Source organism: Vitis vinifera, chromosome 4 (assembly GCF_030704535.1).
Source record: "Vitis vinifera cultivar Pinot Noir 40024 chromosome 4, ASM3070453v1".
Lineage (NCBI taxonomy): Eukaryota > Viridiplantae > Streptophyta > Magnoliopsida > Vitales > Vitaceae > Vitis > Vitis vinifera.
In genome coordinates, this window is record NC_081808.1 from 21,826,315 (window position 1) to 21,851,801 (window position 25,487).

At 34.0% G+C, this 25,487-nt stretch overlaps 3 protein-coding genes across 4 annotated transcripts; 1 reads left to right on the plus strand and 2 right to left on the minus strand.

Moving 5' to 3' along the window:
* Nucleotides 1-3,045: 3,045 nt before the first annotated feature.
* Nucleotides 3,046-3,842, minus strand: LOC100261510 (heavy metal-associated isoprenylated plant protein 27). Its single transcript, XM_002272549.4, has 2 exons — nucleotides 3,690-3,842; nucleotides 3,046-3,611 (listed from the first exon to the last, which is right to left on the minus strand). The coding sequence occupies exons 1-2, from the start codon at nucleotides 3,783-3,785 to the stop codon at nucleotides 3,225-3,227; spliced, it is 483 nt and encodes a 160-aa protein (XP_002272585.1). The 5' UTR covers nucleotides 3,786-3,842; the 3' UTR covers nucleotides 3,046-3,224.
* Nucleotides 3,843-4,223: 381 nt separating this feature from the next.
* Nucleotides 4,224-12,154, plus strand: LOC100241024 (protein FREE1). 2 transcript variants are annotated; one of them, XM_059736465.1, is made up of 10 exons: nucleotides 4,224-5,288; nucleotides 6,031-6,117; nucleotides 6,240-6,371; nucleotides 8,649-8,780; nucleotides 10,294-10,359; nucleotides 10,475-10,585; nucleotides 10,670-10,762; nucleotides 10,989-11,022; nucleotides 11,543-11,613; nucleotides 11,809-12,154. In XM_059736465.1, exons 1-10 carry the CDS (start codon nucleotides 4,515-4,517, stop codon nucleotides 11,881-11,883), a joined length of 1,575 nt encoding a protein of 524 aa, XP_059592448.1. In that variant the 5' UTR covers nucleotides 4,224-4,514; the 3' UTR covers nucleotides 11,884-12,154. The 2 variants fall into 2 exon arrangements, with proteins under 2 accessions (XP_059592448.1, XP_059592447.1); XM_059736464.1 differs by having other exon boundaries at nucleotides 4,288-5,288; nucleotides 11,543-12,154.
* Nucleotides 12,155-14,441: 2,287 nt separating this feature from the next.
* LOC100263284 (F-box protein At4g35930) lies at nucleotides 14,442-17,133 on the minus strand. Its single transcript, XM_059736466.1, has 6 exons — nucleotides 16,948-17,133; nucleotides 16,731-16,801; nucleotides 16,104-16,596; nucleotides 15,369-15,443; nucleotides 15,164-15,273; nucleotides 14,442-15,048 (listed from the first exon to the last, which is right to left on the minus strand). Exons 3-6 carry the CDS (start codon nucleotides 16,476-16,478, stop codon nucleotides 14,787-14,789), a joined length of 822 nt encoding a protein of 273 aa, XP_059592449.1. The 5' UTR covers nucleotides 16,479-16,596; nucleotides 16,731-16,801; nucleotides 16,948-17,133; the 3' UTR covers nucleotides 14,442-14,786.
* Nucleotides 17,134-25,487: the final 8,354 nt, after the last annotated feature.

A 25,487-nucleotide genomic window follows, 5' to 3' on the forward strand; every position in this document is an offset into this window, starting at 1 on the left:
TACATAAACTAAATTCTTAAAATATCTAAGAAAATGTAAATATCTGTTAGTTAAGTTATCCAAGCACTTCATAGTAAAACAACTTAACAAAAAGGAAAAATTAATAACTTACAAACATATATCAAAAATACATTATAACAAGAATGTATAGTAGATTTTAGGTAAAATATATTAGAATTGTAGCTTATGTCTAACAACATGTTACTGCAAGAAAAGCAAAGTTTTACTTCATCATTTCATAAGTTATAGAATTAAACCCATAATGAGTCATTTTCGAGCTTTTGAATGTGTTGTTCATTACATACTCTTACTTGATCATTTGTGGATCAAGTTTGACAAAAGACATTTTATTACATTTTTATCAATTGTGACCATGAGAGAAAAGGATAGAGCTATTGTGACCCCATAATTGTTCATTTCTATGCATCAATGTTATAAATTTAGAATTGATGAAGTCATATCTTAATAAATAACCTAACATGTAGTATAATAGCTAAAGATTTGGAAAACAGCATGTGGGATAAGATTAGAGAACAAACCAAAGATGAATCATAAGTTAGCTCATAAAAAATGACAGATCAAACTGCAAGCCAATGATAATCGGAATTTTGAAAAAGAAAACATACAAAATTCTTAGAAAATATTTTTTAGAACATGATAATTGAAAAAATATTTTTAAATTTATGGTAGTTTATAATAAATCAAATAAAAAGTTATTGTTTGAAGAGACAACTAAAGTTATCTTTTAAATAAACAATTTTTTATTTTACAAAATTTATATTTTGAAATTCTGTTTTTTTTTAAAACAACATCAACATAATGTAACTATACTATAATTGTGTTTTCAATTGACACTTTATAAAATATAATAGATTTGGAAATATTTTTAAATACTATAAATCCCAAGCCTAGTGTACACTATTGAACCATAAAAGAAGTGTAACCAAGTCAATAAGAAAAACCAGAATTCCTCATGTAGACCTAACAATAGAAACCTAATTCAAGGTATGTAAATATTGCCTTACTTGTAGTAGGCATTGTAATAGAACAAACGGTAGCGTAGAACTTACAAGATTTTGGAAGCTCAAAATAATTACAATTAAGTTAGAAAGGTCGACATTGAGGGAGAAATTGAAAAAATCTACATTGACTTAAAGATTTCTCCTCCACCACCATTAGTATCATGGATGGGAACTCTACTACAACCTACATGATACCATTGTCAAAAAGGTCTATGTTGGCACTACCCTTGCTAGAAATCAATAATTCTCCCTCTCTTATTTAGCACCACCATTCAGTGGCAATTAGGAATGGCAATGGGACGGGTCGGCCCCATCCCAACCCGATCTTATTTATTCAAAACAATTCTCATTTCCGTCTCATTTAAAAAATTAAACGAGACGGGACGGGTATGATAAATTCCCATATCCGCTCTACCCCCGCCCCGTTTAACTTTTTTTTTAATTTTAATTTTTTTTAAATTACTTTTAAATTTTTTAATTACATTAAAATAAATATATTTTATAAATAATTAAATTATTATATTTTTATAACTTATTTTATTATTATCTATATATTAAAAATAATAAAATACAAATTAAATTAAATTAATTTTAAATTTTGAATTAAATTAAAATTTAAAATTAATTTTATATATAATCGGGGCGGTGCAGGGCGGGACAATACCTGAACCCACTCCTAACCCGTCCTGGGTTTTTAAAAAAAATCTCAAACCCGTCTCAAAATTATTTATTAAAATTGGTGTTAGTAGTATCTAAAGGCCCCTATGGAGCGTGGAAGTGAAGTAATTTGGAAGACTTTCGAGTTTGTTTGAATCTTGGGAATTTGAGCAAAAGTGGAAATTGTAAGAAAGTGTCTTAAATTGTATTTTGTGTCCATTTGGAAAGTTGTTAATAATTTCCTAATATAAGATATTATTGAAAGTGGGTTTCCTATTATTATAGAAAATATCCTATTATGAGATCTTCTTTTTAGGAAAAGGTATCTTTGACAATTATACACTTTGCTTCCTATATAGAATCTTCATTTGTAATTAGGAAAAAATATAGGTAGAGATTTTGACCAAAATAGTAAGTTTTTTTTTTTGGGGGTATAAATTGGGGATTTGGGATTTGAAAGCTTGAAGAATTGTAATTTCCTTTGAAAGTTCTTCTTCGTCTTCGCCCATGGATATAGACTTAAAGTCGAACCACATAAATTGTTGTGTGTTTTAATTTTTGTTTTTCTTATTCTTTTCTCCTTATTATTATTCTTTGTTGTAATTTGTCACAACAATATCAATGAAATACATCTAGTCTCATAAGTTTGAAATTTCATTAAATATCTTCTTTATCATTTTCATTTTTTATTTTCACTCACCCCTAAACTACAAGCTATTGCACAACAGTTTTGCAGTTATTGTTGCTTATTGCTTATTGTTTGCAGGCTCAAAAATCTCTCTTTCGTTTTTCTTCCCTGTCTCCATTCTGATTTATTTGCTTCTTCCTTCACACAAATGCTTGGTTCACCCCTCGTTGTGTTGCATTTTACAATTTCTCGCTTCCATCTATGTTTTTTGGATAGTCGAGATCCAACATTAATTTCCAATTGAAATGTCAGCTCTAGGTTTTGAGCTACTCATATGCTTAGTTCAGGTTTTACTACTAGAAGCCCTAACATTTGTTTGGTTGTGTACTCCCTGTCCTCTCCTCTTACTCAAAATAAGGGAAGTTATATGATGAAATTCCAAACTATGTGTTTAACTAAAACATTAGGAAATGTAAATGAATTTAACCCAAATTATAATTAGAAATCAATAATATAATCGCCACCTTAGTTGCCTTATAATGATATAAATGTAGAATCTAAACATGTCTATGTTATAATTAGACATGTCCCTAATCTTGAATCATAATCATACACTAAAAAACATAAGTCCAAAAATAAGTGATTAATTTGGTGAAAATAAATAAATAAATGTTGAATCCAACATTTGATTTTGCTTATATTTGTTTTTAAAATATTCTTAATTTTGAAAATAAAATATAAAAACTAAAATCAATTATTTCAAAACTCAGCCTTATCCAAAAGCACTACAAATTAAGCAAATGGCACAGCCTTTGACAGTGACACAGACCAGACAACAAAATCAAAAAAAAAACAGGTGAGTATGGCGGGGACCTATGTATGCATGCATGTATGATACATGTGATGATGTGACTGATTCACATGATTATGCATGCGTTGGGGTTGTCATCACTGAAGGCTGTGGTGTACTTCACCTCAGTGGAACTGGCACGTGCGAGATTGGAAACTTGGGGATCTTGGGAGGGGTTTCGCACGTACCCGGATGGGGCCTTCCTATCATACACCCCTGGTGCGTAGGGGTGGGGAATCTCATCATACGGCACGTAAGGCCACATGACTGGCCTCTTCCCCGTTCGATGCTTGACACGGTGGAGCACTTTCTTGGGTTCCACGTATCCGACGACCGTGAGTTTGTTCAGCTTGGGCTCGATCACGACTTGGGTCACTCCTTTCATTCCTTCCACAGACTTCCTCACCTGCCTCTCGCACCCTTCACAGTCCATTTTCACCTTTATCTCCACCGTCTGATATCAACACCAACACATGATATATTATCAGCCGTCGAGATTAAAATGACATAGAGCTTGGAAATGTATATGTACCTGGAGTTGCTTGAGTTTTCTGAGCTTATGGAGCTGCCTGCTTTCATGCAGGCTCCTACACTCACAGAGATTAGAGAAGTAGTCCAAAGCTCCCATTAACACTACAATAAAGACTGTAAGCAGCTTATGGGAGAGCCGAGAGTGGAGATCCTGTATAAATAGAGTAATGAAGCTTTTTCATACGTGTAGCTTTTGTGGAGTGACGTGTGTCTTCAGTCCACGTGTAAGAATGATAAAGAAGCACCGCTTGATCCCAGCGCAGTTTTGAACTTATCCGCTATTTAGTTGTCAGTTGTCACTTCCCCAGTGGGTTTCTCCGTTTGAGTTTCAGTTCCACATTGACATAACTGGCCTTCAATTTGCTTTTCTCCGTTCATCGAAACGATGCGTTTCGTCATCAAATTCGCTCTGGGTCGGAACCCGACCCACCTATTATGGCGGGGCGGCGGGTCCGACTTTAGGCGTAACGTGGACGATGTTCATTACGTGGGGTTTAAGCGAACGCCAACTCAGGTGAAGATGAGATGTAGGTCATCTCCGCAGTCCACGTGGAGAAACAACTCTTAATTGTCCCACCAATCAAATCGTGACACGCTTTCGACCACGCATGCAATCCAGTCGCCCATCAGAACCGACCCTAAGGCCTCCTGTTGGTTGAATCTAGGCGTCAACGGTTGGTTGGGTGGGTTTGCTCCATATGCATTGCAATTGATTTCAATTCCATACGCGGAATCGAATTTCAAAGATTTAGAAACCCTAATCCTAAAATTTTGATTGACATAGTAATCTCTCTGCAAACCAATCGGAAAACCCTTGAATTCAGAGATGCAACAAGGTGATCTAACTGCTTCGTATTACCAATACTATCAATCTTACTTTCAACATTCTGATCCTAATCCTACCTCTAATTCCAGCGATCTTCAAGCATCGGCCCCACCCTTCTCCTCCGACTACCAATCTTATTCCTCTCCATATTCTTCATATTCTCAATATTCTGATAATGTCTCCGGTCACCCTCCTACAGCCCCCACATGCCCCCCAAACCCTAATTTTCAGCCTTCCGAGCTTTCTTCTCAATCTTCATTTTCTAATCATTTTCAACCATATGACCAGAATCAGACGTCCCACAGTTATGATCCTCCGTACCCTGTTCATAATTCCAATATGAATTCATTATTTCCGGGTAATTCGTATTCAACTTCAGCCGGCCAAGCCAACACTTTAATGCCGCCCAACCATGAGGGTGGCATGAAATTAGACGGTCGGGGAGGTTATTTTGATGAAAGTGGTAGTCATGCCGGGTTTCGCAGTGATGGGTATGGTGGCGGCGTTTATGCTTATGATGGTAGTAAGATGGAGCCTTATGGTGGTCGAGGAAGTGGGCCTGAGCCATCTATGAAGACGGCCTTTGATGATTATGGGAGACCCATAAGCCTTTTGAATGCGAATGTCGAGGTGGGATCAAGACCGGTGAATAAGATTGTGAAAGCCACACCAAAAATCGAGGTTCAGAACGATACGAAGAGTGGGGTGCAGAAGTTTCGTGTCAAGCTTTTGGCGGAAGCTGGAGGGCAGAGCAACACGGATGTTCTTTGCCAGGTTTACTGCAGAACAAAATTACTGTTTTAAGATTTCTTGGTTTTAATTCTTTTTCCCAATGCTTATTTTAAAATTATGCAAAATTCTTAGCCATATACACGATGGGTTCATTTTATATTAGTTGGTCAAACCAGTCGGTTTTGCTTATTCTTATTCATCATCTTGACAATTTACTTACTTTTATGTTGACCTTCTGTCATTGTCTTTTATGTTGTAGTTCTAGCAACTGAAAGCTTAAATAAATTAAGGGTTAAACACATTGGATTTTCTTATTTGATTCATGCAGTCTTAAAAAACAATTTTTTAAATGCTATAGGTTAGCCATTAGGTTTGCAGAAATTTGAGAACTAGAAAAGATTCTCTTCTTGTTTATCTTTTCTTTCAGAGTAAGTTTGGGAGCCAAGAGCTATATGACGTGAAGCATTAGATTCTCTCTTCTCTGGTGGTGATGGAGGATTTTGTCTGAATAGCTCATCTGCTAACATCTATACCATTGTTATTATTCATTATTTTGGATTCCTAGTCAAATATATGGCATTCAATTGTTATTTTGGAGATGTTAACTCATTATTGGGAAGTATTGGTACTTTGTAACTTATATACCATCCCAATTTACAGGCTTTCATAGAATTTAAACTGGGCTGGTGCTGATATTTGTTTTCTCCAAAGAATTCCATGTTTTTAAAATCAAATATTGAGTTATTTTATCTAAACTATGTTATGATTTATGATCATATTTCAGATTGGTTTGGATGGGATTCGAATGCTTGATCCTGCCAGTGGTCGAACATTGAGAATATACCCACTTGATATGTTGACAAAATGGGAAGTAAGTTGGTTTCTTTTATTATCATTATTATTATTATTGAATGAATAGGCTGCACCTCACTTGTGAATAACTTATACTGAAATTTCTTTGAGACAATTTTGTTATTTTTTTTCATATTTAAGGTATTGGATTCATTCATCTTTGCTTTCTGGGCTAAAAGCTCCATCGACATTGAACCAAGATGTATCAGGCTGCAGTCAAACAACTATACTGTGAACATCATTCTGGACACTCTGACAGCATCATCAGTTCAGGTTGGAACAACCCTATTTTATTTTTCAGTTTCATGCCCATGTTTGACTCACATGCATCAGCTTATAGCTCTGTAAAACTTTTTATACTGCTACATGTTAGAGTAATACTGCTACTAAATGCTGCAAGACTCCATCAAAATCCGCCAATCGTTTGGATCTTCTATGGAAAGCATTTGAACAAGATCAATACCACTAGACATGTTGACTATCATCAAGCATACCAGCATAGCTTGAAGCCTACCACCTTATACTGCTATATGTTAGAATAATACTGCAACTAAATGCTTCTACTTGCATATGTTGTAGTGCGCTTGGAAAGTGAAATCTTGCTAGCGTCTTGCATGCTTTATTTAGTAATTTTGAAATATCAGAGGGGAGAAATTGATCTTTTTGCACCTTTATCTAGTAGTTTGGCTGTTGGTGCTAAATTCTCCAACTGATTTTAAATATGCTGGCATCGCATCCATCAAAAACTTGACAAGCAGGAAAGTTCATAAACCTAATATTTGATGGATTCCTTGACCTAGAAATAAAAAGAGGGATTAATTTTGAATATTAAACTCTATCTAAGAATGATTATTGGGGTGTCAATGGAAGTTACCAGTGACTCTGGTGCAGACTAACCATGACTCATGTTTTTATTTGGAAAATCATTGGATATGAGCAGAGTGATGAGTTCTATACTCTGGGGGTTCAATTCAGCGATTATTTGAAAATACATGGTGCCAAGCTTGACACTTACACATCAATAGTTTTAGACAGATTGCCATTAGTTATGTATTATTAGTTTCCTCATGAGATTCACCTTGAGCTAGTTCAACCATTTGGTTGATTCCCTGTGATTCTAGTCATGACATTCAATGGTAGGTTGTGAAAATCTGATAATGGGACAACTATGGGGACGTGCATGAAATCAAATAACAGCTTTTGCTAATGGAATGAACATTTGAGTGTTGCCAGTATAGGAATAGTATGTGCAGTTGTAGAAGGTGGTCATGCATCCACATCATTTTGCAAGAATGCCTTGCAGTTAGAGAATGTGTTGACTGATCTTTCTATTATGCATCTCAGGCAGCTTTGATTGGTAATATTATTGATCTTTCTATTATTATAGACACAGGAACGTCTATTAAAAATCACCAACAGAGGCTGCTTATGTAAAAATCTAAAACTGATGAAAGTGCTGATTAAAACTTTAAAGTTGATGAAAATGCTGATTAACAGTCACTTGATTTCTTTTTCTGAAGGCCAACTTGAATTTGTTTTTGTTGAAGCCTTAAAATACCTTGAGGTCTCAATCATAAGCAGTAGCCAACTTGTTAATCTTCAATCTTGTGCATTTTTTTAGGAACATAACATTGTCTGAAAGTAAACATTTGGCTGATGACATCAAATTTAGCATGTCACTCTGCAACTAAATATTAAGTTCTTCAGATGTTCATTCAATTTATATTTTAGCTAAAATTCCAATAATATATATCAAAGGAAAATTAAAAATGGAAAGAAATTAAAATAACCACATTTTATATTGTTAAAATTTATATTACCATCTTCCCTTCACTTTTTCTTTTTTTTTTTCATAAATTGATAAATAGTTTGGAACATTATTCCTTCCACCATATTTATTTCATTTTCCTTCTTATGTGACTGGTTATGTTTCTAAATTGTTCCTTTATGTGATAAGGTTCCCAGCTGAGGTGTCCACATCCTTCATTTTCCCTTTTATGTTACTGGTTATGTTTCTACATGTTGTTCCTTTATGTGATTAAGTTCCCAGCTGAGGTGACCATGTCCAACCCTGATACAAGGTGTCTGACAGAAAGGCCTAAAAACTATTAAATTGTGATTGAGTAGGGAAACCTTGAGTTGCCAGGTGTTTATGGCTAAGTAACACAGGAAAAACTGCAAAGATAAGAGAGCCTTACTGGGCCATTTGGAAGGAAAGGAATCGTAGAGCATTTGTCAATGTGGAATTAACAGATCAAGCTCCCAGAAACTATTTCTTATGCTCTCTTTGGATTTGGGCTAGGAGGTTTTTAGATGGAGCTTCTATGTCTATTTTAGAATTTCTTGATTGGTTGGGCAATTTGTTATGGGAACGAAGTGCTTTTTGTTACCCTCTCCTACCCATTGTCATTTCCATACCTTTGTATATTCTTTGTGTACTTTGATGCCCTTTGTTTTTTATTAGGTGCTATTAATAATATTCTTATTTGCCTACATCTATATATATATAAAGAGCCTTGAAACTAAATTTGTTTCTTATTTGGAAAGCAGCTCAATGAGATGGATGCAAGGAACAATTCTTCTGACTCTTTCAAGGTCTCTGAGCAATATGCAGACAGAAAAAGAGGCTTTTCTGATTGGATAAACATGATGAAGTCTAGCAATGAGGAGAAGGATCATTGGGTACAATTTTGATTTTCATCTGTTTTTTACTTATTAAGATGAGTCATCAAAACATTTTCATTAAATCATTAACCGTAGATTATAAATGTTCTGTGCCTGTCTGTATGCTAGTGATTGTTTTGTAGTAAAGCTGACATTTTTATCTTTCAGTTACACATCTGAATGGTCATTTTTCATTAGCACCTAGAGCTGAAAATAACCTTGGCAACCTTGCTTGTTGAAAATTCTGAATTACAGATTATATGTATGTCTGTAAAATATATAGTTCTTCAGTTATTTCTTTACATTGCAGGGTTCTAAGCATCCTTATTCTTTCATGCATTAATTTCATATCCAGATCAACCAAACTTGAAGATTCAGGCCTATTGGTATTATCATAAGATTGGGTATAAAATCTCCATGATGATTTCCCACTTTAAGTAATGGGGAAGATTGTGGCATGTTGCATGTCCTTCACACGAACAATTATCAGTTTAGTAATCAAACTAATTGTAATTACTAAACTCATGTTAACAACATATTATTGTTCACTGGTTAAGATAACTAATTTGAGGGACAATAGACTCCATGGAAATGAGGTCAAGTGGGTCTCTGGCTTTTCATTTTTGGTTGAACCAGTAGAATGACTTGCTTGATTTAGTGGTACACCTTGTATCTTTTAATGTGGTCAACATCTTATATTTATAATTTTATACAACCTACCTGTGATAGGTTAAAGTAAGCTAAGACAGGACTGTCATAACATATTTTTGAGCCTGTAAATCTTGATTTGAAAGGCTCTGTTTTCTATATATAGGTAAAACAAACTTATATTAAGAAATGCCTCAAAGGGGCTCAAACCTGGTCCCTGAGTTATTTGTTTGTAATTCTCTGCTTTTACTGTGCAGAATTCATGGTCTATTTTGATGCTTTTCTCCTTTGATTTAATGTTTTAGTTTAAACATGGTTGTTTTTAGTTTTAATCTTTTCTGCAATATTTACTTTGGCTAGAAGATAGGATTATCAATACTACATGGTTAAGAGGAGGAAGGCTCCTTTCCCACTCTTTTTACTACCTTTGTTGTAGGTGGAAAGAAAATAAAGGACCATTCCCAGTAAACAGGCTTGTTTCTAGTGCCTTGCCATGGATTTTGATATATCTTGAGGTTCTTCTCCATTAAAAATAATTAAGAATGTGCTGAAAATGTTAGTTATGGAAAATAACCTAGGGCTTACAATATGCAGTCAAGCTTTCTTGCATGCAAAAGAGCAGTTCATTGTGTTTCACATACCATTTCTATTTTGCATTTTGCACGGATATAGTTTTCAAATAAATGTTAACTTTGTATTTGCAAATTTTATATTTATTTTATTGCTTACAAGTTAAAAGTCTCACATCCTAATAAGGTGCTAGATTATGATTATGTTATTACACTGATAACTAGGTTTTTTGTTTTTGAATGAATATTCAACTTTAAAGGAATTGATTACTGAGTTTGTTATTTCTGTTTTTCTCAATTTCTATTGTAATTAGGTCCCTGATGAAGCAGTTACTGAATGTACAGCTTGTTGCATAGATTTTGGACCTTTCGTGCGAAAGGTTTGAGCTTTTTATGAATTATTATTTACTGACTTTTAGCTGTAGGATTTGCTTAAGTTAAGATACTTGTCTCTCTTTCAATTTAATATCCTTATGAGATTCCTTTTCATCTCAGCATCACTGCAGGAATTGTGGGGATATTTTCTGTGACAAGTGTACTCAAGGTAGAATTGCCCTCACTGCAGAGGAGGGTGCTCAGCCAGTTCGAGTTTGTGACCAATGCATGGTATGAACTTTTGGTAAATTTCCCTGTTGGGAAATTTAAATTGTTTGTTTCTGGCACTGATCCAATTGTCTATTTGCTTTATAGGCGGAAGTAACCCAAAGACTAAGTAGCACAAGTGAAGCTGCTCACAGAATTTCTGGATTACAGAGTCATGAAGATCTTGCAAAAAAGCTTCAGGTGTTTTGAGCTTTCCACCCTGAGAATCTAAAACATTGATTCTGTATCTTGAATTTATTCTACATCACTGCATTATTAATTTATTGTTTCCTGAATGATATTCTTTTCTTGCTATCTTTGGATACAATCTTTTCTAATATGAGATTATATCTAGAGATGTTGCATTCTTTTATAAGAGGTCATGTGAAATTCTATTAATATACAATTGTTTTGGGTGATAATACAGGAGGAGATGAACAGAAAATGCAAGACATCATCAGGTAATAACTGTTAAAAATATTGTCCTTCAGGTTACTTCTGAACAAGACCATCATGTTTCATTTTATTTTAAAAGAACATTGAATGAGAAGCAGTTAAGGTCTAGTAGACTAGGAACTGTATGGTAGCATTCCCTGCCACTGATTTTACTGCCTGCGGGAATATACTAAAAAATCAAAGAGTGGAGGCACACAAGTGCCATTTTTACCCAGAATATTTTCTTTGGTGGGGATTGCTTGTTGCAAATTTGCAATCCCCATTACGGACTTCCTATGGCACCTCAGCAGGGAACAGGGCACTCCATTAGAAGAGCCAAGGAGATATAGGCTAGTTTTCTTGGTTGAAGATGCTTTTTCTCCCTTATCTGTTTGAATTTAAATTTTGATTTCCTGGGTGAAACCCTACGATTCTAAACATATTTAGATGGAGCACATAACTTTGTACATGCAGTCATTTGTTCTCTACTGAAGAAAAATGTTTCCTCTTTCCCTTGTGAAATACCTGACATGTGCTGATCTACAGGTTTGAAGTCTGATGGATCTGGGATGCAGATGAGGGAGGTTGCCTGTCCAACTTGCACAGTCCATTTGCAGGTTTCCATCCCTGTTCAATTTTTTCCTTATTATCAGTACCTTATGACTTTGCCATTTCTATTTGGAATAGTGAAACTGGACTTATGTTCACCAGATGCATGCAATACCGCTTTTAATGGTTTGTGTAATCTAGGTTCATCTTTTATGTTGCCATTTGGTTTTTACCTGAATGCATTTCATTTATTGGTGGTGCAGGTCCAGGTTCCAACCTCTGGTTCAGAGACCATAGAGTGTAGTGTTTGCCAGCATCCATTTCGTGTGACTGCTTAATAACTTGTTTCGTCGCTGATTCTTGTGCATCAAGTCAACCAACGCAAAGACAGTTCATAGTTTCCCGAGTTCTTTAAGTTGTTATGTTAATCGATAAAAATATGGATTATTGGATTTATAAACATGATTTAGGAGTTGATATTACAATTTTTTTCTTTCCTCATTGCAGTTTCTACTATGTTTTACTGTGTATATAAATACACACACACATATATATGACCTTTCATTGTGAACTATTACACAAACCAATGTAGTGTTGATCGATTTTTAAGATCATGAGTCCTGAAACAATCATCAAATGAATGAACTATGTCTAAAAATCAAAATGTGTTCTAGTGTTGAATTGTATCTGCATGTCAACTTTCTTTATCATGGAGATTGTATTACTTCTGCCAAGCAGTTTCAGTCATTGAAATGAGAAATCCCAGATCAGGGTATACTTGTGTACATCTAATGCGCTCTTTTTTATTGCAATAATTGGTGGGCATTTCCTATTGAATGGATAGGGCCACATCTAATGCTCTTTGCTGGAGTTTCCAGTCATGGTTGACCATTTCATGGCATAAGATTCTCCATATCACCAGTCTCTTCTTCTGTTCTCTTATGGTGTGGTGGCTATCAGGAAGAAGCCCAGAGAAAAATCATTCAGGAAGTCATGCAGTTTCTTCCCCAAAGACATGTTTCTTGTTCTTTAACCATTCTTCTCCATCTCTACATGTATCTTTTCTTCCATTATAATGTAGCAGCTGCTGCCATGATCCCAACTAAACACGCATCGTGTGTTTGGAGATTCGATCATGAATCCAGGCAATAACAACCACCTCAAAACTCTACAGCAATTTCCTGCCATTGGGAAAGGACTTCTTTAGAGAAAAACCAACAGGAAGGTTTAGCAATGGAGAGCTCCCTTCCGACTTCTTCCGTAGGGGTCGGCATTTTTTCCGGGCACAAACCAAGCCACACGGGTTGGTTTGGATTGATTCCCTGGTTTGTTTTGGTTAGGATTTTTGCTCAATGGATTAAGTTGCGTTTTAGAAGTAGAAGTTTTTATAATCAAACCAATACGATCCTTGATAAAATTTGTTGTGTTACTTTCTATAGTCATTAAGATTTAAGTGTACATGTTCAAGGACTTCTTTCAAGGTTTTTTTTTTTTTTTTTTTCATATATCTAATAGCTTAATGAATTGATTTTCAAAGGGCTATTAATTTAGGGATCATAAAGCTATCTTAGCTAATTTATTAGCTGAGAAATCAACATAGGAGGCTGTTAAAGCTCTATTTTAGATTGGGTTAAAAATTTAAAAAGCACAACACTTAGAAACGGTTCCAAGACCCAAGATATCCACCCCTAATGCATGGATTATTAGTAATTTTACGAAGACTACAGTGATCCATATTGAGTTATAAGAAAAGCTCTCTTTTTCTCCATGTTTGTGTCTCATTGTTTACCGGACCACGTAGAGATGTTCAAAACATACATAGGGAAGTTACAAGCAGTAGTGTAAGAAGATCATATCAATAAAATATTAACCAAAAGCCATGCTCCAATTGTGCGTTGGAAGCTATAGTTCAGCTTCGATTTTCATGCAGGTGGAGTCATTTCTTGAAACAACATGCAGGGTACTGATTTATATTCTGAACACTTTAGGATGAGCTGAGTCCACATTCATTTTCCTTCTTGCTGAAAAATAAATAAATTTGGCAGGCAATATATGAATTAGAAGCAAGAAGAGTTTCAGTATTAAGTGCATCACCAAATAGGGTGTGTGCCATCACAGAGACCACTAGATGGAGGTATACAAAGAGGAGTTACAGAGCAATGCTGCTCAGTAATGTGCAGAGTCACTCAACCAAGCAGCATTGCTCTTTAACTCCAACCTCTCCTCTGAACTCGTCTCCCTCAATCAGTTGTCTACTTGGATATCTATTCTCCACTACTTTCTCTTATTCAAAACCCCACTTAGCTTGGTGAATCATACTCATCCAACCTTGAATTCATCCCATTTGAATTATAGCAGGCAGCCCACACGCCATAGCAAGTAATTGAAGAAATCAACAATATTGTTAGTCTTCTCAGTATTTGAAGTGACCAGCCAAGGATGTTGTGGTACTGCAACTATTAAGGTACCAATGCTGTGTAACCCACACAGCCCTTATACATGCACAAATGTCTCCTAATATTTATTATGGGATAGTTACCATCCAGCAGAGAAAACCGATGAGATCACCAACCAGGTCCTCAACAAGCGTATCAACTTCTGAGAATCCAATTTTCAAATGAGAGCATCCTAATCTCATAGTATACCCACCTGTTTCAATTTCCAAAACCAGCTACCATGCCCATTGTGAATAGTTATCTTTGGTTTAAGCATCCAAGAAATAAAATCAATTCTTTGGTTTAAAATTAGCATGAAGCAATGACATTTCATTGATCAATGCATTTAAAGTCAGCAAATCTATCAGCCATGCACCTCGAACAACAGAGTTACATTATCCACAAACACAAAAATATGCTAACAAAAGTCTACAAAGAGATCTAGATCATCAGGGGGGAGATGCAAAAGATGCAGTTCATGTAATAAGGACAGATCCCTTGTACATTATACTCTCAAGAAGAGAGACAATCAATGTTGATACGAATCAATATACTACTTTCTTACTCGGAAAAAACAACTACCCACTCTTTCAAAAGTATCTAGAAAACTATACAAGCAACCAGATTGAAATATATTATTCCCATAAAAGCCACCCAAATCTTTAAAGTCCCAATGCAAACCTGAAGTTCCATAAGACCTAACACTGCCCAGAAAACTACAAAACTTGCATACTCTAACTACAGCCTGTAGGTATAGGGATAGGGAAGAAATTATATACATGGAAACCAAAAAGTAAAGGAAGATCTTAGAGAAGCTTATTCTGAGCAACAGCCTGACATAACTCGTCCTCATAGAATAGAACTCGATTAGATGCCAAGGACTTGCAGAGGGGCTTTGGTAAAATTGATGGAACCATGCATCTTGAAGGTAATGCTGACTCCTGGAAGAGAACAGCAGCAATCTGCCGCATCTCAGTAACTTTCAAGCGAGAAGGTGGCCGGGGACCATGCCTTGGTGCTTTTGGGGTATGTGGACTAGCCAGAAAGACACCCTTTCCATCTCCCTTGCTGCAAATATGACACCAGTTCAAAGATAACAATGCAGAAGAATCAATATAAGCATAACAGTAAGAAAGAGGGACAAAAGGAAAACATAAAAAACAACTAGGGGTTGTAGGTCTACCTTACAAAAGGCCAGTGCTCTGTTGGGAGTGGAGTCATTGTCCTCAACATCTCCTGTCGTGAGCGGTCAGGGGTTGTGTAATTGAAGTGGAATTGCCTAGCAAGCAAAACCTGTCCCAATAGTATAAACACCGTTATCCACCTTGAATATGCATTTAAATTTGACCAGTGTCTGAGAGAAAGAAAGAGAGGAACAGAGAGCTTACTGCCTTCCTAATCCTCTGTGAGACATGAAAAACAGCCCTCAATTGGTCATGGTGCAGGTGACATAGTATTTTAACCTCAAATTTCACAAAATAATTGAAATCAGTACTTCCACAGAGTTAATATTAAGAAATATCAATACCATGAAGATCTCAGTTTAAATTCTGGAAAGAATAAACACCAAACAGGTTACTACTATGCTTATTGAGGAGTACTTGTGTCTTGACACCACATACCTATGTTGAAGCATGATACTCATGTCTATGAACACATCTATAGGCTAGCATCCAGAGAAATGCATCAATTTCTCTGGTGAAGACTCCATGATGCCAAGTCTACACAGTGTTAAATCTTGGATTTTATTAAACATGTGCATTATTATCCTGGAAATGATTAGAAATGGAACTTCTTTACCAACTTTTGTTGGGTTTCAGAAGATCCTTTATCATTGTTGTTCCATCTGTCCATCCCCCTAGCCCCACTTATATGCACAAATCCGTTTTATCTATAAATTTAAGCTGAAAATAGAGAAGCATAAGACAAGTCCCAATCTGCAATATAAAAGGGGTTTTGGCATTCAAATGAAGACCAAGAAAATTTTCATCAATTCATTCTTTAACTTATCATAGACAAAGAGTATATAGCATGGTTAGCATCAACTAAGAAATAAGAATATGCAAATTATAGTATATCACAGAAGAACGAGGGCGACTAACTACGAGAGCAACATGAAATACCAATAAATCCATAGGAAGAGACTCCAGCTTTGACTCGGATTCACACTCATCAACCCTAGGAGTCCTTGGCGTTCCCATCAAACTACTCTGTTTAAGCTGCCCGATCACAGGTGAAAATCCAAACTTCTCAGGAGATGCAATCGGAAGGCTTTCATCAATAGCCTCACCTCCCAGTGCAATATCACTATCTGCCTTCTTGGAATCCAACACCGCCACTTGTTTCTTTACAAGGTCGGTACATGACTTTGTCGCAGCCTTACTATACCGTAGCTGGGCGAGAGCTCCCGGCCTGAGGTACTTGTTGCTTGAATTCCTCTGTCGCCTTTTCTGCTTCGGAGTCTTCATTCCCCTCTCCTTTGGAGATACTTTCCCCATACTATTCCCTTCTTGTTTCCTTTTCCTGCTCGATTTCTGGCCTTTTCCCTCTTTTATGCTCTCCTTATAGGTCTTCAATTTCAAACCAAAAATAAACTTAGAATTCCATCCATTTAACCTGCGTCACACAAATCCAAAAATCCCATTAAAATCCAGCAAAGATCAAATGCTTCTACAAATAAACCAAAGCAAATCCATCACATTTTCATAAATTCTCTCATCAGTACACCGAATATATCACAAAAAATTTACCTGATTCCACCGAAGAATGCAAACCAAATTCACCTCAACGCTAACGAGCACCCAATGAAAGGCACAAAATCCTAGATAACAAAAAGAGGTCATTCGCATATATTCTCATCGCAGACAAGAAAATCAAGAATGATGACGCGATTAAAATAACAAAAGAACAGAGAAAAGGACCAGATTCATCACAGAAAGCAGAAATGGCAGAAAATTTGAGATCAACCTGATAAAACGCAGAGCACTGGAGCAGATCGGGAAAAACCCTAGACACTGATAGAGCAGCAGAGGAACGAAGAGAGAGAGGAAGTAGAAAGAGGGAGGGAGAACAGAGAGAGAAAGTTGATAGAGTGAGGGAAGAGATGTGACATCTCTAGGGTTTGGTTTTGAATTTATTGTGATTGCCCGCCAAAATTTTCATCAACAGTTACTGGAGTAATAAAAAAACACCGTGGAAAATGGCGAATATGTTTCGATATCTAGCTGGAGGAACACGTGGCGCTTTTTTATTTGCGGCGATTTTACTGGGCCAGTCTGCTTTGAGTTCTGGGCCTGATGGTGTAGATCTGGGGGCCCACTGACCACTGAGATTGCGGTGTTAATTTCTCAATAAGGATTGATTTTCCTTTTTAAGTTTAATTTAATATTTAAATATCAGATTTGAGAGAGTAAGGATTGATTTTCCTTTTTAATATTTAAATATCAGATTTGAGAGGGAAATGAAATTTTTTTTTTTTTTTTTTTTTTTTGACTAAATTGTGGATGAGGGGCGGTTAAGGGTTGGCCTCAATCAGCCATTCTTCATGATGTATTTTAATGCTTGAAAGGACTGGATGAACCTTTCACGCGCTATTAATTACGGGTGAGCGTCGGTTTTTCTGAAATTCAATGAGGGGTATTTTCGGGTTTTTAGAAATAATTTTTGGGGATCTAGTTGGCTAGATCAACGGTGCAGATGAAATTGGGCCTTGTAAACGGACTATGAGGCCCAATTTCAGGGCCTGCTTGTTTTACTAATTGGTCGGATTTGGGCCCTTGATTTTTGGGACTGAGACTTGTTATTGACGATGATGAGAAACATTATTCTTCTAAAAGTTGTGTAATTTTCTATGTAAATACTGAAAATTATAATTATGATTATTCCTTAAATAATAAAAAATATTTCATAAAAATAAAATAATAAATAAACAAATTAATTATTAATAACTAATTAATTTATGGATTTTTTTTATATAAATATTGTGGAAATGAAGAATTTAAGACAAGCCAACATTGAAGTTTATATAAAGAAAAAAAACTGGTGAAGACATTTTTGGCTGTAGCATTGTTTAAAGCCCTATTTGGATCACCTTATGAATTATAAAATTCAAAAGATTATTTTTTTAAACTCAATAATAATTTTTATATATTTTAATTAATTTTATTAAAAAAAAACTTATAACTTAAAAAATAATTTAATATAAAAGTTAAGAAAATAATATTTTTGATATAAGTTATTATTTTATAAGGCTGTAATTTGGATGAGTTGATCAAGTTAATAACTAACTTGAACCCAACTCGAATTAAGAAATAATCAATCTAAATTCAACTCAACTTTATTTTTTTAAACTCGGGTTGAGTTCAGATTGTTGAAGTTAAACTAAGGTTGGTTGATTGCATAATCAAAATCTATTTATAATATTTTTTAAAAATCATTTTTAATGTATTTATATAAAAATTTAAATAATAAATATGACCAAATTTTAAGATATCAACAAAAGAATAAACGTAAATTTACATATTTTAAAAAAAAAATGAAAAACATATGATATAATATAATTTAATATTTTTGTTTTAAAAATAAAAAAAATGAATATTATTATATAAGATAAAATACATTATGAATATTATAAAAATATTAAATCAAGTTCGAGTTGTTCTAACATTAGCTTAAGTTCAATTCAAATTAAGCTTGGGTTGAAAAAAATATAACCCAAGTTTGACCCGAGTATTAAAAATGATTGCTTAAGCATGTCCAAACATCGAGTTGGATAGGATCAACTCACTCAAATTACACCCTATTATTTTTACTTATATAAGAATTTAAACAAAAAAATTATTCGCGAAAACAGGTTAGTTTTAGAAGACGTTAAAATAATTTTCTAAGCATTTTAAAAAAGGGTTAATTGGTTGAAGGGGTCAAAATAACCCCATATTTGCAAATATAACCCACTAGTCAAAAAGCAAAAAAGTTAACCCCGTTGAGACAAAAATGTCCTTCTTCTTTTTTCTCTCCAACACATACAACTTCTCATTTCCCTTTCCCCCCTCATTTTTCCCTCCAAGACAACATTCTCTTTCCCTTTGTTTTATAGCAGATTAGGTTCTAATTTTTTTATTCGGTCATTGGTTGCTCATTCTCTCACTTTTCCTGCAGATAACAAGTTTAACTTCTTATCATTGTTTCATCTATTCTTCATTCTTGGTCACGAAAATATGAAAAAAAAAATATAAGCAACCAATAATTTTTTTTTTTATATTATCATTTTATTTCTTTCTATTTCTTGAAAATTCAAAATCTGACTTCAACATTATTGGTAAAAAATAGAGACTACATTGTTAGTTCTGAAAAAGTGTAAAGTTCATTCAAAAGAAGTTGAAAAGATTTATCCATATGACAAGGTCAAATGATGGTAAGCAAATTCACAGTCATAAATTTCACCTGAACTTAATAATGGTTAAGTTGCATTAATAAAGAACTTAATTGTGGTTAAGTTCTTTGTTCATTTTTTCACCTGAACTTAGCAGTAGTTGAATTGCATTAACAAAGAACTTAACTTTGGATAAGTTCACAGTCAGAATTTTCACCTGAACTTAACAGTAGTTGAGTTGCATTAACAAAAAATTTAACCACAGTTAAGTTCACAGTTAGAATTTTCACCTTAACTTAACAGTAGTTGAGTTGCATTAACAAAGAACTTAAATGTGGATAAGTTCACAGTCAAAATTTTAATTTAAACTTAACAGTAGTTGAGTTGCATTAACAAATAACTTAACCACAATTAAGTTTACAGTTAGAATTATCACTTGAACTTAACAATGGTTGAGTTGCATTAATAAATAACTTAATTGAGGTTAAATTCACACTCAGAATATTCACTTGAACTTAACGATTGTTTAATTGCATTAACAAATAACTTAACTATAGTTAAGTTGACAGTTATAGTTACATTACAAAAATTGTAACTTTGAGCATCAAGTCAAATTCATCCAAAATAACAACCAACACTCAACAACATATAAACCTTTTACATAATCAAAATGAAACCCACTACATGGGTAAATTTTTGAAGTAGAACAATTCAGTTGTCATTTTCTCTCTAAACCAATTAATGCGGGCATCGGTCAGTGAGCTGAATGGATGATCATGCATTAAGTATTCTGCATATTTAATCAGGAATATCCTACAATCACCAATGCATGAAACACAAGTAATCAAAATTAAGAAGGCTAAAAAAAATTTACTGTATAAGGAATAAAGGTGAAATGATAAGATGAAGTTTAGATATTTGTTTACTTACTCATACTCTTGTTGAGGAACATCATGCAATCATTCAATGTCTCACTGTTCTTCACTCTTAGGATCACCGTTCTTCCCATAATATGATGTAGCATGCAAAATACGCGATAACACTTTAGCTAAAGGTATTATGGCACCTTTTAGTCGATTATCACTATTAATGCCTATCAATGAGTCATACACAAGTATTATCCTCTGAGCAAGGTAAACTACTCCCAATACCCAATGCATACTTTGGACATTAATAGGGACATAGACGATGTCCACCTCAAACCATTTCATGGAAGGAATTGGGTGAAGCCCATTAACATAGTCAACAAGAATATCATATGCTTGCATTTGGAACATAGACCTACTCAAACACCATTGTATAATACCCCTAAAATTTCCAAATATCCCTAAAATTTCATAAATTGTCTGTAAACTTTACCCTAATTAGATGCTATTACATTGAATATATCAATTCACTCTAAACACATGAATGATAATAATACAGAAAACTAAAACAATATTAATATGCAATTTATTATTTTTCAACACACTGTAATGGTTCCCAAATATTTTCACACATCAGCTAACAAACCTAAATTTATTTCACTCAAAATACATAACTGATAACAATGGAGAACTAAAAAAAATATATATATAAATATAACAATTTTATACTTTGAATACAATTCAACAAATCCTAATTTTTTCTTCGTGCATTTAACTAATAAACTTAACCATACTCAAATATTATTGTATAACATCTCTAAAAATTTTAATAATTTATCAAATGTGAAGACTACATTCACCGGTTTAGCAAAATCACTTGCCTCTTTTGTTGGTAATTGGGATTTTTGCTCAGTAGTTTCGCTTTCCTTTGCTTCACTTTCTTCTGCTTCACTTTTTTCTTCTGTTCACAATTACCATTTTTGCAGTGTCGCCACTTTTTAAATTTTTTTTTTCTCCTATCACTCTTCAATGAACTCGTTATTTCCTTCGTGTTTGAAGATATAATATGAGATAACTTTAAAAAAAAAATAGAATAACAATTTTTCCAATGATTCAGAATGAAATAGAGGATGAAATGATAGACAAGAAATTTTCTAGGGTTTTTGAAGGAAATATGAGATTTTCATTTTATGCATCAAAGGAGGATAATGAAATAGAAGAAGATGATGAAAAATGAGGACTCGTTCTGTAAATGAAGCGGAAGAGGAGATGACATTTCCCTTTTGTACACCAAAGGAAGATAATGAAGTAGAAGAAGATGATGAGAGAAATTTTTAGAAAATATGAGGAGTTGTTCTATAAATGAAGCAGAAGATGAGAAGTTGTATATGTTGGAGAGAAAAAAGAAGAAGGACATTTTTGTCTCAACCAGGTCAGCTTTTGTGTTTTTTGACCGATGAGTTATATTTGCAAATATGGGGGTTATTTTGACCCCTTTAACCAATTAACCCTTTAAAAAATACAAACGCCTTCAGAATCGGAAAAATTCGAATATAAACGTATTAGCTATTTATATTTTTTAAAAACTAGAAATATGTTTGAAGAAACCATTCTCACTGGTCACAGCCGAACACGTGGCTTAAGCTATTGTGAGTGAGCATTTCTTGGGCTCAAAGCCCATTCGACTAATATGGGCCTAGAAATCAGCAGACTTAATCCACGAAGTCAGGACCAGTGGGCTTGGCAGCCCATCTGGCCATGCCACCGGTCCGGTCCGGTCCGGTCCGTGGGACCAGATTTTATCATTTTACTGTCATTGGGATGTTGTGCAGTGGGAGTTGAGAAAATCTAGTAGAAAAATGTAGCACGTGAGTTGCACATTTTTCATGATTCGCCTAAAAAAATTGGATGTCTCCCACTAAGCTCAAAGATGTAGGATTTCAGAGCCAGTTCCATCTATAATTTTTTAGTCCACCCACTTTGGCCTTTCCAATTCCACTTACGTTCCCAAACAGAGGAATCTTAAATTGGCATCTCAATCCAATCCCATATCTCTAAATTTCACTCACAACTCCACTAACCATTCCAGGTTTACCCAACCAAGAAAGGATAATGGTTTTTATTTTCCTTTACAGCTGGACTCACATTATCGAAATTTTTCATAATAATTAACTACGAATTATTCAACGAAATTAAAAATCAAGTATTAAAGATTTAATACCGAAATTTTATTATCATTATGATTGATTCCCGATAAATATTAAGAAAAAAAGAAGTTACTAAACGAAAATGATTTCCTGTGTTTAGTTGTCTTATGAAAAAATATAAATATAATTAAAATTAATTAAAAAATGATATATTTTTAAATTATTTAATTATCTTATGGCTATATGTTAATTTGGGATGTGACATTAGAGCAAAAGTTTGAAAGATTTGACCATAACTAATTATTAAAATAAGACTTTAATTTTCATTTTCATTTTCATTTTGATTCAATTAGAAAGATGTATGTCGGAGGAACCAAACATGCCCCTAAAGAATTAGGCATTAAAGTTACACATAGTTTTCGGTGGTTGGCAGGGGATGGAGAGGTGGAGTTTGATGCTAATACCTGATGGGCTTTGTTTAAAGAGACATAAATCAGAAGGCAAAGTGTTAGGTCTACAACATTGATGATTGCCAAAAGTTGGGTGCTATGTTATGATAGTCTATGATTATTTTTCCTTTTATACCCCACTAGATATTCTTCCCACAAATTCCTCTCCCTCCCCCTCTCCCTCCCTCCCACCTACTAAATAATCAGACAACCACACATGGACCCACATGCATTCTCATCATTTCCTATCGTGGGCTTTTGTGTTTCTCATCATTCTCCATTAAATATCTTAAAATCGAAAAATTTTAAGGTGGTATATCAAATTTTCAACCTTTAAAATTTGTATACAAAATTTAATCAAATGAAAATATAAATAGTAAGATAAAAAAAATATAAATAATGCGACTAAAAAAATGAAAAAAAAATAAGATTAAGATATAAAACATTGGTATCAAATTTGATATAAAATAAAGTAACGTAAATATGTATGTAATATAATCTAATTGATCATATTTCTTTATTTTAACATTGTTATATTGAATATCGAATGAAAAAATTCTCAACGTTATATAAGTATAAACTTTTATTAATCATGTAAGTTTTAAAACTGTAAGGGTCTTTTAGGTTTAAAATTGATAATATCTACATAATATGAAATAATTATTATAAATAATATCAAAGTTGATTTTTGATCCTGGCATAAGAGTTTTGTTTGACTTCATAAGGAATGTTTGTTCATTTAATCTCATAATTTCATGGGATACAATAAGGACATTTGTGTATATATATGAATGATTCATCAAATAAAAGAGAAAGCTTCTGACGTTATATAAGTATGAATTTCTCTTAATTGTGTAAAAATATTTTAAAACTGTGAGAGTCTCTTTAGACCCAAAATGAATAATATCTACACAATTTGGTGCTACTTATTACAATTTAATACTTAGGGTATGTTTGGTTATCGCAAATTTTGAGGGAAATAAAATAAGGAGAAAAAGTGAAAGAAAAGAAAAGCGTGAGGAAAAATAAAAAATAGATTCAAAGTCAATAAAATATTTTTATATGTTTTTTTAAACTCATTTTACTTATTTTCTTTAATTATATAAAGATTAAGTGATTTTAAAATGTATAAATTTTTAATTATTTTTAATTATATTTGATTTTCTTTGATATTTTTGGTAATGAAATCAAACAAAAAAAAATTATTTTCTTTAGTATTTTATTTTTCTTAATACTTTTCGAAACCAAACATAACATTTAAAGTTTTCGTCATTCATGTGTTAATTTATTTTTAAATAAATAGAGCGGGGGGATATTTGGAACTAAACGTGGGATGTGGATAAAGCAATTGGGAGGACTGTAAGCACGCTGATAAAGTAGTGGTAGTGGGTGCCGTGGTTCCGGGGGCTCTGTCAATTTTGAGTGTCCACTGTGTAGGCGGCGGCCCCAAACAAGATGGATAAGTAGAGTTGAAGGACGAAGACGAAAGTGAAGGCGCAACAGCAATGCATGATGGACAGCCATGGTGTCTAATCCCTAAACAAGGACCACAAATGAACGTGAGATGGCATCAAAAAAATATTAATGACTTAAATTGTCCTCACCCAAAGATACCTAGTTGACTACTTGGCTCTCTATGGAGTATGGACATATATAAATACAAATGGGAAAACTATTTTTAAATTTTATTTTTATTTTTATTGGTATTCCCTAACTTTATTCCAAATACGATAAGATTGAGTTAGAGAGGGAAATGGGATCACATTCACCCCACTAAAAGTATCCAAACTTTTTTCATTCTTTTCTTGGACCCTTTTCACTTTCCAACCTTATACACCCAACACCCATTTGCCCATCTTGTTTTTCTAATCCTACTTCTAGTCACAAACCTCCCTTTCTCTGAGTAGAAAGACATTATCCCCGTGACCCACCCACTTCACATGCGGTCACGGCCGCCACATGATTGGCACTACACAGTGCCCTGCATGTGAAGTGTAGAAAATAATTTTTTTGATTTTGGAATAATAATTTAATGTATAGAAAATTGCGTGACTTAGAAAAAAATATGGACCTTAACTTGAAAAATAAACCTAACAAGCCTTATAACAAGAATGATGGCTTAAAAACTATGGACTACCTTGAAATGTCGCAGTTGAAAGAGACCTGTTGAGGGACAAAAGCAACATGTAAACAACCAGAAAAAGAAAACTAGTTTACGGTTACGCTAAGTCCATGTTGAAGAGATTCCTTTCAACACAAAAATATTTTAATTAGAGTTTTGGTGTTCTCTCAAACCCACGTCACTGAATCTCGATACATATTCTTTCTGTCTTATACGCTTTTGTGAGGTGAGCGAGTTAGACTAATAAAAGCAATGGTTCTACAATGGATGAATGGTTAGCTACGGATATAGGATGAAAATATTAGCCTCGTGCTAGTCCTAATAGAAAAGGTTTGAGGTAAAGATGATTTGAAAAGTTTTTAATAGCCCATGAAGGTTTGATTATGAGTTTGAATATGACTTTATCACGTTCCATTTTATATATTATAGATAATTTTTTTGATTTTATCCTATTTATTTATTTTAGTTTCAGGAGGATGATAATAAATATAAATAAATCAAACGATATTTAAATTGAAATAACCTATCTCCAACTGGTCCCGTTATCATTTC

What these genes read in the sequence shown, in the direction of transcription:
- LOC100261510 (XM_002272549.4), bottom strand. Translation starts at nt 3,785, where the DNA reads ATGGGAGCTTTGGACTACTTCTCTAATCTCTGTGAGTGTAGGAGCCTG. An exon ending in GAAAACTCAAGCAACTCCAG is followed by an intron (nt 3,612 to 3,689) that starts GTACATATACAT and finishes TGTTGATATCAG; the next exon opens with ACGGTGGAGATAAAGGTGAA.
- LOC100241024 (XM_059736464.1), top strand. Translation starts at nt 4,515, where the DNA reads ATGCAACAAGGTGATCTAACTGCTTCGTATTACCAATACTATCAATCT. An exon ending in GAGTTTGTGACCAATGCATG is followed by an intron (nt 10,586 to 10,669) that starts GTATGAACTTTT and finishes TTTGCTTTATAG; the next exon opens with GCGGAAGTAACCCAAAGACT. An exon ending in AAAATGCAAGACATCATCAG is followed by an intron (nt 11,023 to 11,542) that starts GTAATAACTGTT and finishes GCTGATCTACAG; the next exon opens with GTTTGAAGTCTGATGGATCT.
- LOC100263284 (XM_059736466.1), bottom strand. Translation starts at nt 16,478, where the DNA reads ATGGGGAAAGTATCTCCAAAGGAGAGGGGAATGAAGACTCCGAAGCAG. An exon ending in CTCTTCCTATGGATTTATTG is followed by an intron (nt 15,444 to 16,103) that starts GTATTTCATGTT and finishes GTGAAATTTGAG; the next exon opens with GTTAAAATACTATGTCACCT. An exon ending in CACAGAGGATTAGGAAGGCA is followed by an intron (nt 15,274 to 15,368) that starts GTAAGCTCTCTG and finishes CTATTGGGACAG; the next exon opens with GTTTTGCTTGCTAGGCAATT.